Here is a 16,857-nt window from a genome sequence, read left to right on the forward strand (position 1 = left end):
AACAAACAGTGGAGCCCGGATGATATACAGGAGCTGTTTGTATTTATTACTTTGTACATTTCGTATTTTTGTTTATAGCCCGCTTCCTTACGTAAAGTTTTCTTTTTCTTTTTTTTCCCCCCTTAGGTAACTCAGACGCAGCCAGCGATTGGCTTTCAGCTCTGTGATCGACACACTTACTGACCTATTGGCGGTCTTTCCGTCGATTGCTTGAGAAAAGCCTGCCTGTGATTGGCTGAGCTGGAGCTGGAGGGGTTGGCCTTTGTTAGGTAACTTGTGTGGCGTTCATAATGTGGGCCCCTACTAAGTTTGGACGTCTCTAACACTTTGTGGGAACTGTTAGGTTCACCTAAGTGTCGTCGGCCTCCAGGATCTAGTGCAGTTTTTAAGGTTTTTTTTTTTTTTTTTTTTTTTTCTAACATTGCTTCCAGTGAGCTGCTGACCAGCTCTGAATTTTTCTATTGACCTAATTGCAATTTAAAGGGGGGAAAAACCATGTCTGCAGAGATTCCGGAGGTTTTCAGGGCTCTTCTTGAGCATCCATTTACTCTCCCAAACTTCGAGGATGATGGTAAGTGGCTGCTAAATCAAACAGTGTGTTTTGTTGAAGTTAACATGCAGCAGCACAGTGAGTTGAGAGTTTTTCTTGTTTCTGAACTACCTGCAAGCTGACTGTACATTTGTTGCATAATCCCGATCAGCTGAGCTTCATGGGGAGTTGCGCCAGAGGCTGGTCTGCAGGGGTTTGCGTTGGCCTTTAGAGTCCAAAGGTTTGCAGAATCTATTAAATCACTTTCCCCGGGACATAATCTCGTTTTCAGTAGCAGTTATTTTAGTTTTCAGCACCTTTAAAGACAATTTTAGTGATCATTGGATCTAGAAAGACATGAAGGTGGAGCAGATAAATTAGCCTATTTAGACTGATTTTGTGAAATAATGAGTGTTCTGTGATCATCATATTAGTGTCATTCTGTAAAAATGCTCATTTAAAACGTCCTTCTGGACTAGGTTACACATGTAGCCAGCCTCTTTTCATCTCAGCTTTATCACCGTGAAAGCAGGGTGACAGATGTCATTTAGTTAGAGGAATGTCAATGATTTGTCTGCATAAAGAGAACCAACATGTGGTCTCTCTGTCCTGGTGCACCTTTTGTGCAACAAATGCTATACCAACTGTATCCAAGCAACTCTGTCAGGAGCACATGTTGGGTAGATGCTGGCTGAAACACACTGGTGTTTTTTTTTTTGTTTTTGTTTTCCTACACTAAACCTGTCCTTGGGATGTGTTGATCAGATTAAGGAGAATAATGCACCCACAGGGTTTAATAAGTAAACATGGTGGTGCTGTCATTGTCCTTCTGTTTGATGTCAGTGCTGAGTGAAAGTTTTGGCGAGCAACTGACTGATGGTGAATTTAACTCTGTGCTCACATAACCCAGTTGGTGTGGATCTGCGCTTGTCACCTGCTTTCATCTGTCATGGTTAAGTGTGCGTGTGTGTGTGTGTGTGTGTGAAGTGCTTTGTAGGCTCCTGATTGAATCACTAGGTGGCTCTGTTTGTCTTCTCTGGATCATGTACGGATCAATCAGATTAAATAGAAGTAATATCATTACATTGAGAGGTGTACAGCTACAATAACATCCTTGTCCATTGTGTTTTTTGTTAAAGGATCCCTGCAAAATATATGATTAATGATATGCCATCATCATTTTTTTCTCTTACATGTTAGAACAAAACTAATGTAATAAACATAAGGCACATTGGAAATTATGGAGTCACACTGTGGTAGTTTGGTAACAAAATGTTTGAAGATAATCGTTTTTCTTAAAGGTTTTTAAAGATATTCACATTGGTGTCAGATGAAGTGACAGAAGTCATGACTTTTGGAATATCTGTGGGTCATACAAGTGATGGAGTGAACGTACATTTTTGGATTAACTGCTCCTTAACTCAGATAATTAGATTCGAGCATGACATACAGTGTGTTGACCATGATCACAGGCTGCAGGGCTTGCAGACACTGTACCATCAGCTGAGAATCACCACAAAGCGATCCTGAACATATTTCACAGTAAATGTGTAACACGAGACATACGTGCAGGACAGAGCCGATTGTATAATCCTCTGTGTGTGCAATATGTACTGACCCAGGACTCTCAACATGCAGTACCAAAGAATTTACTATGCAGGCTTCAAAGTCATGAACTCTGTATTTATAGATATACAGTTGGAATGTGTTTATTACTGCAGCACCTGTGGGACAGTACTTCTTTATGTGTATAATCTGTCAGGTGGTTCCACGTCTGTTCCCCTCTGTGTTTCACTTCACTTCTGTGTGATGATTAACAGTGACTTATCTGAGCCACACCATAAGACACACAATTAAGAGAAGAAACAAATTTTAAAAAAGCTAAATATGCTGCAGTACATTATGGAGATGTGCTTTTCAGCACAATGATTCTCTTTGCTCCAAACGACTCAGTCATGCTAACACCCAAGTTTGCTTTCAGAGAAATCCATTGACTTTTTATTAACTTAAGCAGTCTGGGAAAAGGGCATTGTCAGCTGATTAAATTTGTTGTCATGCATCCGCCTGCGTCAGAAAGCAGGGTGAGTGGATGTTGCTGTCTCACCTCCGTTGTGGACCTATATGCACGTGCACGTGATGTCATGAGTGCTTGTAAACATCAAAGGTGCAATATCTAATATTTTCAGTTTATTTCTAAACTTTAAGATTAGGTTAAATTATCATCAGACTTCAATAACAGCTTTGACCTTGTGTCAAAGATGTGTCTGTGTTGTGTTGCAAATATGTCGAATAAAGTTTGCCTGCTAACCAGCTAGCCTCAGTCTGTACTGTCTTGTCACACTTTGTAATTCAAGAGACAGTAGTCAGATACCATAAACCCTCCATTCACCTATTGAGGTAAATGGTCACTGCAGTAGCTGACCTTGAGGGTTTCATGTCTTCTCATAATGTTGTGCCAAAAACAGACAGTGTGTGACACATGCAACATGAGAGGGAAACACTGCCTGCCCCCCACCACCGAAGTTGAAACCTGAGGTTGAACAGGGCCTGCTGGGGTCGTCAGAGTGTCCTTTCTGCAATTCATCACGCTGTTGTTTGCGTTGAAATCAACTGGATAAGACATTTGGTGAACATGATGGACAATTTGGAGGGGACACTGGATGATGTGAAGGACGCATCCTCTAGTTAAATGTATTTATTTGTCAGAGAGAACAGGATTTACAGCCTGGAATCACATTTTGTTTGAAAGTACACCCTGTTCTGTTTCTCTTTAATAAATGGAAATCAATTACACAGTTTTCTCTTTCTGGATGGGATTTTCCCTCCATTTAATAGCCTATGTGACTTGTAACACATCAGGAAACACTTGAGAAAACACTCTATGATTTTTATGGTTTAGAACTTTTATTTTACCGCTCTATAATCAGCAGAACATGCAGTTGAGCTCCCTATAAGATGTCTGAAGGTGACAGGGCGAGTGTGTGTCAGGAGATATACCACCGCTCTTTTGGTGGGAGCGTATAGAAATACCTATAAGGGCGGCGGAGCACGTGTGTTTACACGTGTGGGGAGCAGCGTGAGCGAGGCAGCAGTAAAGCAGGGACATCATATGTGTTCATATGTGCCACGTACTTCTGAGTGACTGTCTTGACTTTAAGTTGAATAGTAAAGGAAGTTGCCATGTCGAAATTGAAACTCGTCTTATTAACATACAGCGATGATGTGATGCGCTCTGCTCAGATATTAATTGACGCCCAACTAATCAAACCTTACTGAAACTCGGTGCAAGGTCAAGTTGCAGTGCCAAATATGCCATGTTGATGTTCATCAGTCAGTCTGTTTAAACTTATCCTGCAACACATATATACTGACCAGTTACTAGCAAGACCAGCAGTGTTCTGGTGCTGGTCTATGCTTTTTTTTCCCAGCAGGATGCTGTTCTGTTTCTCCATAATAAATGGAAATCTATTAAACTTTTTGTTCGTTTGTTTCTGGATGTTTTTTTTTTTTTTTATTGTTTAGCCTTGGGATCCTCCCAGAAGAGCTGGAGGAAGTGTCCGGGGTGAGGGAAGTCTGGGTGTCCCTGCTCAGACAGCTGCCCCCGCGACCCGGTAACGGATAAAGCGGTAGAAGATGGATGGATGGATGGATGTTTAGCACAAAATGTGACTTTCATTTTATTATTGCTCTATAATCAGCAGAACATGCAGTTGAGTTCCCTATAAGATGTCTGAAGGTGACAGGGCGAGTGTGTGTGAGGAGATATACCGCCGTTCTTTTGGTGGGAGTGTGTACATATATAAGGGCTGCAGAGCACGTGTGTTTACACGTGCGGGGTGCGGCGTGACCGAGGCGGCAGTAAAGACACATATGTTTTCGTATGTGCCACGTACTTCTAGGCGACTGTCTTACTTTATTGTTCAACTTGAAGTAAGTGACCATGTCAAAATTGAAACTCGTCTCATCAACATACAATGCCGATGTGATGCGCACTGCTCATATATTAATTGACGCCCAATTAATAAAACCTTATAGAAACTTGTGGAGCCAGCCCTATCAGCGGGCGTCTGTCCACACACCGTGAAACATCGTCTCAACCACATGAAAACAAACTTTAGTAGACGACTGCGGAAACAACCTCGGGGCAGGTCAAGCTGCACCGACAAATCTGCCATGTTGATGTTTATCAGGTACTGTATGTATCCTTATGGTGCAACATATATAACTCGGTCAACCAATGAGATAGCGGCTAGCTGCGACGTGACAGCCGCCATTGGCTCGTCACCACAACGCCCGCCCACTATTTTAAGATATTCAGAAATGTAGGACGCAGCCCACCAATCAACGTAAGGTACTGTCTGTTCTGAGCACCAACACCTCCTATCTTGTTAATTTTGCGGACAAGTGGGACAACGAAGCGAGCTGCAGGGAATGTATTGGCGGTACTCACAGCAGTAAAGCGTCGTTTTTCGTGGACTGAAAAGCACCAGAACCAGCCCGGAGCGACAGTGAAACCGTCTGGACAGCTAACATCACCGAGCAAAGGGGACGACCGCTGAGCTTTGTTCCGTGTTGGTTCTAGTGTTGTTATTCGGACAACGAGGGGGGAACATGTCGGGAAAGCCGATTCTCATCAAGCTGGAAATGGCCACGGGGACACCCAGTTCTTTCCCGGTGGTTTTGAAGAAAGTAATGGAAATGCCTCCGCCGAACATACTGGAAGGCGACGACGGTAAGCGGAAGCTGCGAGCGGTGTGGGCTAAAACGAGCTCAGCCGAGAAAAAGCCAAAACACGTAAAAAACAAAAAAACAAATGGTGTCATATAAATGTATCAGATGTCTCCGAGGTAAGCTCGGTGTTCAACATCGTCGTGCAACTATAACTAACTTGTGCAGACAAGGATAAAGAGTTTTCTTTTGGTCGGAAATGGCCCGTGGGAGAAAGCTTTCTGAATCACTATATTGTGTTTAAAGAGAAGCGTTTATTACAGTCCTGATGAAAGTCAGCAATAGTCAAATGGCGACATCTGCGGGCCAAACCTCCAATACTCGATCCAACGGAGGGGTTAATTCTGTGACAACACGACGAACTAGTTTTGTGAGAACGAACAAAATGTACGACTGTTTTAAAATAAAGGGCTAGTCTGAAAGGTCGAAACTGTAGCGAGTAGCCCTCGAACGCATCACCAGACCGTCCTCACCATCTGGACTTTTCTAGACGCGCCCTTCGATGTAAAAGCTGATATGTTGACAGAAAGTTCTCTTGTTTGACTTGATTTCACATTTGGTTTATTTGGCACCAACGAGTAAATTACGGATACACGAAGGAAAGTGCCTCAGGTCTAATGTTTTGCTCCAAGGTGCACAGGCACGCCAGCTATCATGTACAATATGTCCTGGCTATGTCATTGATCGATCTTCACTGAAGTAAAGGACCCTTTTCACAGCGAACATATTTGTCGAGCAGGAAACGCACAAGTGACCAGTAATGCTTATGAGGGTCTTCCCAGTAAGACAGGTCGGAGAGGAGAGCATTCACAACAAGTCCACTGTAAGGTGCACAGGCTCAGAGCATTCACTCAGTAGTTGTACTCACTGTGCGGTGCAGTAAACACTTATTTATGGTTGTAAAACTTGCATTTGGTGAACCCAGGACTAAAATAGAGTACATCAGTAGTAGTTTGTTCATGGGGACTTAGCTGAGTCTTTAGTAGTATGGGAAAGTCAAATTAAATGTTTCCACATTTGCAATTATTTAAAAAAAAATAAAAATAAAAAAAAATAAGATGATTTGTTTGGAGAAGCTGGGTTTTGGTGCTTGAGAGACATGCCTTTTTTGTTTGTTTATGTTTTTGGAGGGGGAAACATAGAACATTAGAAAAAGGAATTAGAAGGGCTGGACTGTTTATTGTGCTTTGCTAGAGCAGTTTACATAAGAGTAGACACAAAGCTGCCTTCTGATTAAGAATAATTTCCAATACATTCACCCATTTCTGTGCAAAACTGCCTCATTTAATCTAAATGTGTATCTGTCTTGTGTTTCAGACACTGACAAGGAAAAGCTGTGTCTGGGAGATAATGTTGACATGGGCATGGGAGGTGGCGATATGGGGCCCTCAGCTGCCCTGACCCCCGCTATCTGGGACAAAACCATTCCCTATGATGGCGAAAACTTTCACCTGGAGTACATGGACCTGGAGGAATTCCTCATGGAGAACGGCATCCCCACCTTGCCTGACGAGGACTCCCAGAATGGTAGCATCGCAAAGAAGAAGAAGTCAGTAAACGCGTCCCCAGTGGCCCTGCTGCCCATTCAGGAATTGGACAAGAGTGGGGAGGAAGTTGTGATCATCACCAAGAGTGACTCTGATATCATTTGTGATGTTACTGCAGGTGAGTGAAGGCTGGAGGATGTTGCTAACTGTGTCAAAAAGACCAGCATGAAGTGAACAAGACCCTCAACATCAGTCTTAACTCTAGCATTAATGCCCTAAGATAGGTTTTCTTTGCATCTGGTTTCCATATTACTATCAGGTGTGGTCACATGGCTCTGTCACACATGACAGGCAAACCTGATATGCTGTGATCCGGGAGCCTCCTCAGAGTGTCAGTCTATGCATGAACAAATCATAAGTTGAAATGGTTGATGAGACGACAGAAATAGATATAGATGTCTGAGCCCCTGCATAGCAGAGACAGTCACGTTTCCTGTGGGATTATCAGTGGTCTGAACATGTTAAATGTACAGACACCCTAGCGGGTGGTTGACACCCTGCCAAAATATGTTTTCTTGGTGCAGGTCACCTGTAAACCAGCATTACCTCTTAATTTACTAATAAACACATGTAGTAGCTGGATTATTCAATGTGAAACATCCACAAGTTGATGCACAGAGAAGCACACCAGTGCTTGCTTGATATTATTCATCTTCCCACAGCAAATTCCAGATTTTTTAAAATTATGATTTTAAAATAAGAATACTCTCCTTTTGTGCTAAAGTGAAAATAAATCAAATACAAGTATGTGCTGTCATGCAGAAGACTGCCAACCTTCAGTTCTCATGTTCTTCTTCTGTCTGCTCAGAGGTGACCACTGAGGACGACGAGACACCCGAGACCATCAGCCCCGATGAGATCGAGGTTGATGTGAACTACGAGCCAGACCCCACCGACCTGGTCCTCTCCAGCGTCCCTGGAGGTGAACTGTTCAACCCCCGCAAGCACAAGTTTTCTGAGGAGGAGCTCAAGCCACAGCCGATGATCAAAAAGGCCAAGAAGATTTTTGTGCCTGAAGAACAGAAGGTACAGTATGTTAAACAGTCCTCAGTCTTTTTATTACATTTGTGCATAGTTTATTTTATGTGGGGGAAACCCAAAAGACAGGCAAATGGGAGCATAAAGCAGGGCTTAAAAACGTAAAGCTGCATGTTGGAAGAACTTACAATGGTGGTGAATGGTGGCCCCTGCTCATCTTCAGATGTAATAATGATTTCTAGTCCCACTTCTTACAATGTAAGACGACCATGTTTAGAGTAACTAAAATGGTAGGGTTAGTGTGCCACTGGCTTCCATATTTTCATCAATACAAAACGAGTGTGGTTATAGGGCAGTGCAATATTATATCAGCAATATTCTCTAAGAATGGAGATTGTTTACAAAGCTCAAAGCACGCTCAAAAGAATATCTTGGAATTTATATTACAGATCTTGATATTATTATAAATTCTCCCTGAAGAATGGAATGTAAACAATTCCATTGGCCGGTAATTTTATCAGCCAGTTTCCACATTCGATACTGATGTGAGAGCAGAGACTTAGATTTGAGAGTAGAAATTGGGGCATTTCACAGTGAAGCGGTTGTGGAGACTCACAGTGACTCAGCAGCCTGATAATCATCAAATTGATGTTTTCCTTCCTCCCCTGACTGAGACTACAGGATTTGTTTAAATACACAAAGGAGCCTGGCCGCCGGCCATATTACACACTTCACATGTTGTTTTCATATATAGGTAGATAAGAATATACACAAGGCTGTTGAACTATGCTTCCTTAGTGGCCAAGCTCAGAAAGCATGTTAGGATCTGGTGATGTGTCACTTTGATGCGCTTTGAACTCTGCTCCATCTTCAGGATGAAAAGTACTGGCAGAGAAGGAAGAAGAACAACGTGGCGGCCAAGCGCTCACGTGACGCCCGCAGGTTAAAGGAGAACCAAATCACCGTCCGAGCAGCCTTCCTGGAGCGTGAGAATGCAGCACTGCGGTCAGAGGTGGCCGACCTGCGGAAGGAGAGTGGGCGCTTCAAGAATCTCGTTGGTCGCTACGAAGCCAAGTTTGGACATCTGTAAGGGACCCTGACAAGCAAATACATGAACATTTAAAAGGACATTCATATAACATGTAGCACAGAGGTCAGGATAGGGATTTAGTTTTGGCCGACAGATGCCAAATTTACCGGCAGCTGAGAAGACAGTGTTTTGTGGGGGAGTTAGCCCCATGGGTTATATCTAAGTTGATGGTCTTTCTGAATTAATAGACCCTCCTCCTGACCAGAGCTGGGCACGAAACACCTGGGCTAGAAATTAACGCATCACACGATGTCACATGAATCGATTGAATCTTACTTCTAAGTCTTTTGCCAAATATTCTACTTTACATTAAGGATTTAAGATTTCATGGTTTGCTGACTTACTCTGTGGTTTTCACAGCAGAGCTTATGTTGGATACAAGAACCAAATGTGTGACCTTGTGAATAGTGATCCAACTGTTTAATATTGACCTCTCCCTTCCTTCCCCTCCCCACCTCAATCCTTCTTTTCTTCTCTTTCAAGTGAGGTGCCAGAAGACCAGTAAACATTTTGATTTATTCATTTATTTTCTGATGAATAAATGAATCATGCTGATGGTATTCGAAAAACTCTTTATCAGTCAATCAGACGAAGAAGAGGAGAAGAGCATATGTGGGGGGGGGTGTGTGACGGATGTTGCAAAGACCCTATATATATATATATATATATATATATATATATATATATATATATATATATATATATATATATATATATATATATATATATATATATATATATATATATATATATATATATATATATATATATTCTTTTTGCTTTTTATGACTTTAATTACCATCCATGTGAGTGAGATTAAAGGGTAAGAGGATATTCAAGTGCTTCTTCAACGCACCTCTTTTATGAGGTGCACTTGTATCATGTTTTGTACACCGTTGGTCGAATGAGATCACTTGATGTTTATTTTTTTGGAAAAAGTGGGGGGTTATTTTCATTTTTTTTTTCTTTTTTAAATGAGATAGGTTATACTTGGGTAGCATATGCAATAGTTCAGACTATATTATTAGTCTTTGATGATGTTGTAGAAATAGATTTGCAGGTTGCTTTCAGACATTTTATTGAATTCTGAGACCTATATGTCCATCTGTATTTTCAAATTTATATATTAACGTTGCAGATTGTGTGAAGAGCTGGGCTTTTCTTCGCCCACAAAACCTTTTGACTGTGACATTTCCAATAATTTAAGCTTCTTCAGGGGATTGCAGTGACCTGGCAAAAAAAATGTGTAGCCATGTTCACTTCTCGTTTATGTACAAATACTCATTTAACCAGCAGCACCGCGCTGCAAAGAAACTCTGCTTTCCAGTGTAAGTGCTGTATCGTACCATGACCTGGATGACTGAGAACTGTCATCTGCTTTCCATGTTTCAGTGTATCTCACTGTCGCTCTTGTGCTGCTTTTGTCACCAAGAAGGACACGTTCTTTACCCTCAGCGGGTGGTCGATGTTGACTTGTCCATTTACGTCAGTAACGCTCACAAGTGTCGTGTGAGGCCACAGATGCATGTACTGTAAATAGTTGTAGCCCACCATTCAAACTCGGACACAGTTTAAGTCAAGTTTTTGAACAACTGTTTTAGGACGTACTGGTGGATGAAATTATCAAATGGTTATCTTCCACTTTTTCTCATCATTTGTGTCTGAGTCTGTCCTAAGGATTGTAATCTGACTGTCTGGAGCCAGCTTTCTATACATATTTTTTTTTTTTTTTTTGACAAACCAGGAAGCCTCAATAGCTGCAGACTGTATCGGGGCTGCCCTCCTCATCAATTAAGAACTCCCAGAACTCTTGAAGCCATTTCAATGCATTGTGCAGTCTGCCAGTTTACAGAGGGGGGGCATATTGTGTAATGTAACAGAAACCCAGGATTATTTTACTGTCCAATTTTGACAAAAAGCAGAAACTGTTATTTTGATGCTGTGCTTCCATCCATAGACATGACTTTTTACTAAAATAAACTCAAAATCATTGTTGTTTTTTGAGGGAAAGGGTTATCATGTGTGAGGAATGTTGTTCAAATACTTTTAAGTTAAAACTATTATAGGTTCTTCTTGTACTGCTTTACTCCCAGCATCATTGACTTCAGTCAGAATGAGACGCATTTTCCATCACAAGGTCTCTGTATTGTAGGTTTTTTTTTAGATTAAACTAAGTACAATTCTGACAATAAGGAGCTACCTGTCTCATTTTTAATGATTTTTTAAAATGTTTTCTGCTATAAAAAAGATTGCTTCTGCCTTCTAACTGGAACAGGTCAATTTGTTAACTTTGAGGGGTTGTTTTTAACCTTCCTGGTTCCGTCTTTGTATTTCTTTGTAAAGAGATGTCTTGGCATTTTCAGTGTGGCTGCCTTTTGTGTCTTGTATATACAGTGTATATATAAATAAAGCCTTGTTGAGAACGTCCTAAATGCGTTTAGCTCTTTCCTGTGGAGTCGTTGCTTTATAGTTCCAGCAGCTTAGGTCCACACTGAGGTCTGATTTAACATGAAAACTGGTTCAAATGATGGGAATAGCTCTGCCTGAGTTCTGCTCTTGAATCTGTAGCACACCAAAATAAATCCAGTGGTGAAATCTTCATGTCAGATGCCAGGTCAGTGTGAAAGACTGGAGTGAGTAAAAGACTGATGAAGTTCAAGAAGAGGCTGAAAGAAGCCTGAAAGTGTAACACAGCATTCAGCATTTCAGATGACCTGCTGCCAGGAGACACCATGCTGAACCCACTTTGTACTGCATTACTTAATAATACAATACATCTTCTAGTCTTTGTGATAATGAATATTAACATTCAAAAACATGCTGTTTTCCAGTGAACAGCAGATTAAGCTTCACTTGTTATAAAAATCTAAAACTATGTTTAAGATCTAAAGGTGCAAATTGGGGCTGCATGATGTGGTAAAGAAAACCATTTTTGCAACACAATTTTCATTTTCACATTCTCGTTATTAAAATCATGATGACGTGACATTTTTGGGGGGGTCCGCACGAAAATAACAAACAGCTTCAAGATCCCAAAATGATTTGAAAAGACATTATTCTCTTTTTAAAGCTGACATCTTTACACTCACACACACTTGGAGCTTCTGGACACTTTGATTACACCAGACAAGCTGTGTGGAGCCAGTACATGTTAATGGTTTTAGCTACCCTTTTATTTGTCAAGTTTTAACATGTGTCCCCATGCTGTTCAGTTGTTTAGGAGAATGCTGCAACGTTGTTTTGCTGTGAAGCTCCATGGATGTTTTGTGAACCACAAAATTTCATCTGACTTTACCATCTGCATGGTGATGAGCAGATAATGAGAATTTAAATTTTGGGGTGAATTCATCCTTTAAGGTGTAATATTGATTTCTAGTTAAGCTGACTACAACACACAAAAAAAGAACTAAATGTGTCCCACTTCTAACAATGTAAGACATCTATGTTGTGAGTTGTGAAGATGTGAATTAAAATGATCTCGTCTTGTAAGGCATAACCAGTATGAATATTTTATGATTATTTCTAATGTTACTTTGGCTCCTATATCTACATCCTGCTGTCTCTTCTTTCAAAACAATGTGAGTATGGTTATAGGACTGTTGTTCAAGCAAAATGCTTTAAGACACAAAAAACAGATTGTTTTTCTTTTACAAAGCCCAAAGGATGCTGAAAAAAATCTTTGAAATTCGATATCATCACAAACCAAATGTTTCCGTGAAGAAATGGAATGTAAACAATCATATTGGCTTGTCATTTCATCAGCCGGTTCAGCCCTGCGCACAGCGGATGTAAGAGCTGTGGAGACTCGCTGTTGACGGTCGAAATCAGGTCATGTGAGAGTGAAGCGGTTCTGGAGACTCACAGTGACTCAGCAGTTTGGTGATAGTCAAACTGATGGTTGCTTCCTCCCCAACCTGTAGCACTGAGAACACTTTCCATGCTGCTTTACAATGCACTCAGCATCATAGGACGTAAAAGGTCAGATACAGAGCAGCAACTATAAGAGCTGATTTTTCTCTGTGAAAAAACTTTAAGTCATGGGCTACTGAGGTACAGATTTGACATCTCAGTGGAAAACATTGTCCTTTTTGCCCCACAATATTTGCCTGACAGATGTAGTAAATAGTTCTTCACATTATAGGCTCTTGTAACCTTCCTGTCCACTGAGCAACTGTTGATTTATTGAATGTTTCTGATAGACTGAAGGATAACGTGTGTATTTACTGGTTGAGAAAATTCTCCTTCTAGGTGCCCTGAAGCTTAGTGAACTGCTGAAAAGCCTGCTTACATTGGCTGGAGAATGCATCCTGGCAAAGCTTTAAAAAGGTGCTTTGTCTTTTTTCACAGGACAGCAACACTACAAATGATTGTCTTATAGAATGTGATGCATGGCTGCAGATTATACTAAAGTAGTTAAAATGAGCTCAACCTTAATCATATACAGAAATAAGCATACACATGAATCCAGCAGTCCAAAAACATCAGATATGATATGAAACCACTGACAGGGACATTTTAGTGCAGTGTGTACTTTTATCTGTCACTTTTGCTGATAAAAGTACTTTGATTTAAAGGATCTGAATACTTTTTATACCACTGGTGTCAAATGTGTGCTTAAGACAAGACTGTCAGATGCTAACAGGACTTCAATTGTTAGGCAGCTGGAGATGAAATCTTAAAGTGTGTTTAAAGGTCTTGTACGTCTGAGTACTACTGCATATGTGAAATGCCCTCTAAAGCACTTTGTGGCTCCGGAGGAGGCTGAGTGTAATCTGATAAAAGTGCCTCCAGTGATGTCACTCTGGATGTTGCACTCTGGGCAGAGAGGAGGATGCGTGGAATCAATATGATGATATCTCTGGTACATCTGGGCCACTAATGATCTTTTTTTGTTTTTGTTTCTTAAACTGTCCATAATGAATGTAGCTACGTTAAAGGAATGCAATGCTACAATATTGGACTGCTTTTCAAATCCTGGCCACTATATTACCCACAATGCAACTTGGCATCACTGGAGGCATTTTTTCAGATCACCTGCAGCTTTCACTGAAGCCATGAAAGGCTTCAGAATACTTATTTCACAAGTGCTGTGGTACTCCTCTAGATCTGTAAACACACCTCAATGTGTAAAACTGGTCTAAGTCTGCTTTAAGCCTAACACGTCGCCTACAGTGCCATTATCAGCTGTGACACCCATGTGAGGGCATGTTGTCGGTTAATTAAAGTAGTCAAGCTAAAACAGGTATTCACAAGAAATGTCCCAACATTTTCAGTGTCTACCATTTGTATTTACAGTGCATATAAAAAAAAAAGCCTTGGTGAGAGTCTGTGTTGACTTTCCTTTTGTACATAGATGTTTCTTCATATTTTAGCAGTGCACAGTCACATTTACAAGACCTAAATCCAGTCAAATTTTACTGAAGCTCAAACCCACAATGGTGTCCAATATCACATGAATATAGGTTTTAAAAAATGGGTACAGTTCTTAACCTGAGTCTGGACTCAAGGCTGTTGGACCAACTAAGACAATATAGAAATATGTGTGGCAGGCTACTTTCTGATTCCATGTAATATAATTGTATTGTATGAGTAATTGTATTGTATCCTAGTGTTAAGAGTTCTTCAACCTTCTCTTCTACAGTCATCTGATTTGTGTGATAACATTATGTGTCAGGACATTTGCACAAAAAAACCCCACTGAATTAAATTATCAAAATGTTGCCATTCATTCAAGTCTACTCATTCATGTGTTTTATTCATGTGGAGTTTTTCCTGGCACTACAATTTAATCTGTCATTGCAAAATTGTCTGATCTCATAATCATTAATTTCCTGTGATTCTCTCCAATTTGAATGCAAGTCCACAAATAGGTTGTGCGATTTAGAAATCAGGGCAGTGTGAGCTGTTAGGGGTGTGTAGAAGACACAGTAGACAGTGTGAAACATCACCCTCTGGTGGAGGAAATTCACTTAGAGGATGTAAAGAAAAGAGTCTCCACAGTTGAAGACCGAAATATAAAAGAGAGCTTTATTGACAAGTCAAAAAACATTTCTTGAGGTTTCAAAAAAAAAAATTAAAAAAAAAAAAATCTGCAAAAGCTGAAAAACTAAAACAAGGACTGGGCAGTAGCGTCTTCACCTCTTCTTGAAGCCATACTTCTTCCTTTCATAGAACAGATCTGTTTTGGAGCTGCCAAGATTCACAATCTTAGGACAGCCATCCCGCTGTAAAAGAAACAGAGAGGAGGGGATGCCAGTTAAAAAAAACAGTTTAATTTCAAAGGAGCAAGACAGTTCTTAAAATATACAGTAAAGAGTTTAATGATCATATTTGTAATAATAAAATGATTTTTGAGCCTCACTCCCAACTCGTTAAAAATTTACGCTATGGGATGTTGGTAAGTAAGTGCTGCTTACTTCACCAAGACTCACTTAATTATATAGAGTAATGCAAGATAACAAAAACCAGATAAATATGGCAAGTTCAACACAGTCTCTTTCTTTACTTTGTTGCCTAAATGCTCCATGTCAAATATACAAAAAAAAAATAAAGGTGACACTCACATCTTTCTCCTGAATGGTGCACTCTTTACAGTAGTAGGCATCAGACACGCCGGGTCCTCCGCAGATGACACAGCGTCCCTGGTAGGAGCCGTAGTTACACTCATCGCAGATGCGCACCAGTGTGCAAGGCCTCACATAGGAGTCACAGATGACACATTTTCCATCACCTGGGAGGATAGAAGTAATTAAAAATGGTCAAAAGTTTTTGTTCCTTACATTGACTTCACCTTATAAATCAAATGTGCTTATTTGGGTGTTTGTCAATGTAAAGCCACACTTCTTTTTTTTTTGATTGATAATTCAGTCTTTGAAATAAGAGATATGAGCACAAGCTTTCTTCAACTCAATGAGGTGTCTTCGAGCTGCTTGTTCTTCCGGAGGCTGCATCACACAATGTACGCTTTAAAGTGTTTATGAGAAACTGTATCATAACAACACTAGAATCAATTCACTTGAGGTTCATCAGGTGCCAAATCCATCCAGCACAACTCCAATGGCACCTCTGTAGTCAAACGTTTATAGGAATGTCAATGGTTTATCAATACAGAAGGCAAGTATTGTTTGTAAAAGACATGAAATTACACTTATTCTTTTAAACATGATTGGCTTTTGGGGCTGTGGTTTAAGTGTGAACAACTGTCTGATTAAATGCTTATTTACACCCAACGTTGCTGCTACATATGCATAAGTGAGGACAACATGGACTAAAACACACAGCAGCAGGCGTTAATAATTAATGTAAGCTTCGGTGAAAACACACAACTGTTCAAATATCAAATTTGTAATATTAATCACAGCAGGAAATACTTACACTTCTCGCAAAGTCTCCCGATAGCTGCGGAATGAAAACAAAGCAGTCAGACTGTGTGGCCAGGCTAAATAATTCACTCACATCGTTCTGCTAGCTCCGAGACAATAATCTTTACCTTCCTCATATCTACACATACAAGTTAGCACATTTCTGTAAAACTGTAACATTAGCCTTTATAGCGACTTAAAGTTGTAGACATGTCCAAGCTAGCTCCATACTTTCAATGAAATCCATGCTGCTACCGTTAGCATAGCGGCTAACATTATATCGAGCTAAACAACAACAGACGACATTAAGCTGCAGCAGAAAATACCAATATTACATGACGTGCTCAATGAAATGGGTTAAGTCTTACCGACACCGGCCTGTTTTCTGCAAAAGATCAAATCTGGATGATGTTTAGCCATCGTCGGCTAGCATGGGAACGTAAGGCGAGCGCTGCAGTGTCGAGTGAACTTTGAACTCTGACCAGTAAACTTAGTACGAGAAGTTGCATTACCGCCACCTAGCGTCTCCAAAAGGAAAGAACAAAGAAAACGATGATCTCTCCATATACATATATAAATGTATGTCTATGGATATCTCAATATCAAAATATTGTATTTTACCAA

The 16,857-nt window shown here is 40.5% G+C and overlaps 2 protein-coding genes across 3 annotated transcripts; one reads left to right on the plus strand and one right to left on the minus strand.

The window, feature by feature from the left end:
* Positions 1–414: 414 nt before the first annotated feature.
* On the plus strand, positions 415–11,304 carry tefa (TEF transcription factor, PAR bZIP family member a). Of its 2 annotated transcripts, none has more exons than XM_037081704.1 (5): positions 415–571; positions 6,575–6,922; positions 7,613–7,830; positions 8,657–8,868; positions 9,356–11,304. In XM_037081704.1, the coding sequence occupies exons 1-5, from the start codon at positions 496–498 to the stop codon at positions 9,375–9,377; spliced, it is 876 nt and encodes a 291-aa protein (XP_036937599.1). In that variant the 5' UTR covers positions 415–495; the 3' UTR covers positions 9,378–11,304. The 2 variants fall into 2 exon arrangements, with proteins under 2 accessions (XP_036937599.1, XP_036937598.1); XM_037081703.1 differs by lacking the exon at positions 415–571 and adding an exon at positions 4,852–5,261.
* Positions 11,305–14,877: 3,573 nt separating this feature from the next.
* On the minus strand, positions 14,878–16,757 carry phf5a (PHD finger protein 5A). Its single transcript, XM_037081559.1, has 4 exons — positions 16,602–16,757; positions 16,247–16,270; positions 15,436–15,602; positions 14,878–15,096 (listed from the first exon to the last, which is right to left on the minus strand). Exons 1-4 carry the CDS (start codon positions 16,651–16,653, stop codon positions 15,007–15,009), a joined length of 333 nt encoding a protein of 110 aa, XP_036937454.1. The 5' UTR covers positions 16,654–16,757; the 3' UTR covers positions 14,878–15,006.
* Positions 16,758–16,857: the final 100 nt, after the last annotated feature.

The sequence above is a fragment of the Acanthopagrus latus genome, chromosome 20 (assembly GCF_904848185.1).
Source record: "Acanthopagrus latus isolate v.2019 chromosome 20, fAcaLat1.1, whole genome shotgun sequence".
NCBI classification, from domain to species: Eukaryota; Metazoa; Chordata; class Actinopteri; order Spariformes; family Sparidae; genus Acanthopagrus; species Acanthopagrus latus.

Excerpts from the sequence above, each read along its gene's own strand:
- phf5a (XM_037081559.1), bottom strand. The coding sequence starts at position 16,653 with ATGGCTAAACATCATCCAGATTTGATCTTTTGCAGAAAACAGGCCGGT. Across the intron at positions 16,271-16,601 it reads CAGAAAACAGGCCGGTGTCG|CTATCGGGAGACTTTGCGAG; the intron begins GTAAGACTTAAC and ends TTCATTCCGCAG. Across the intron at positions 15,097-15,435 it reads GCACCATTCAGGAGAAAGAT|CGGGATGGCTGTCCTAAGAT; the intron begins GTGAGTGTCACC and ends TTTCTTTTACAG.
- tefa (XM_037081703.1), top strand. The coding sequence starts at position 5,141 with ATGTCGGGAAAGCCGATTCTCATCAAGCTGGAAATGGCCACGGGGACA. Across the intron at positions 6,923-7,612 it reads CATTTGTGATGTTACTGCAG|AGGTGACCACTGAGGACGAC; the intron begins GTGAGTGAAGGC and ends CTGTCTGCTCAG. Across the intron at positions 8,869-9,355 it reads GAAGCCAAGTTTGGACATCT|TGAGGTGCCAGAAGACCAGT; the intron begins GTAAGGGACCCT and ends TTCTCTTTCAAG.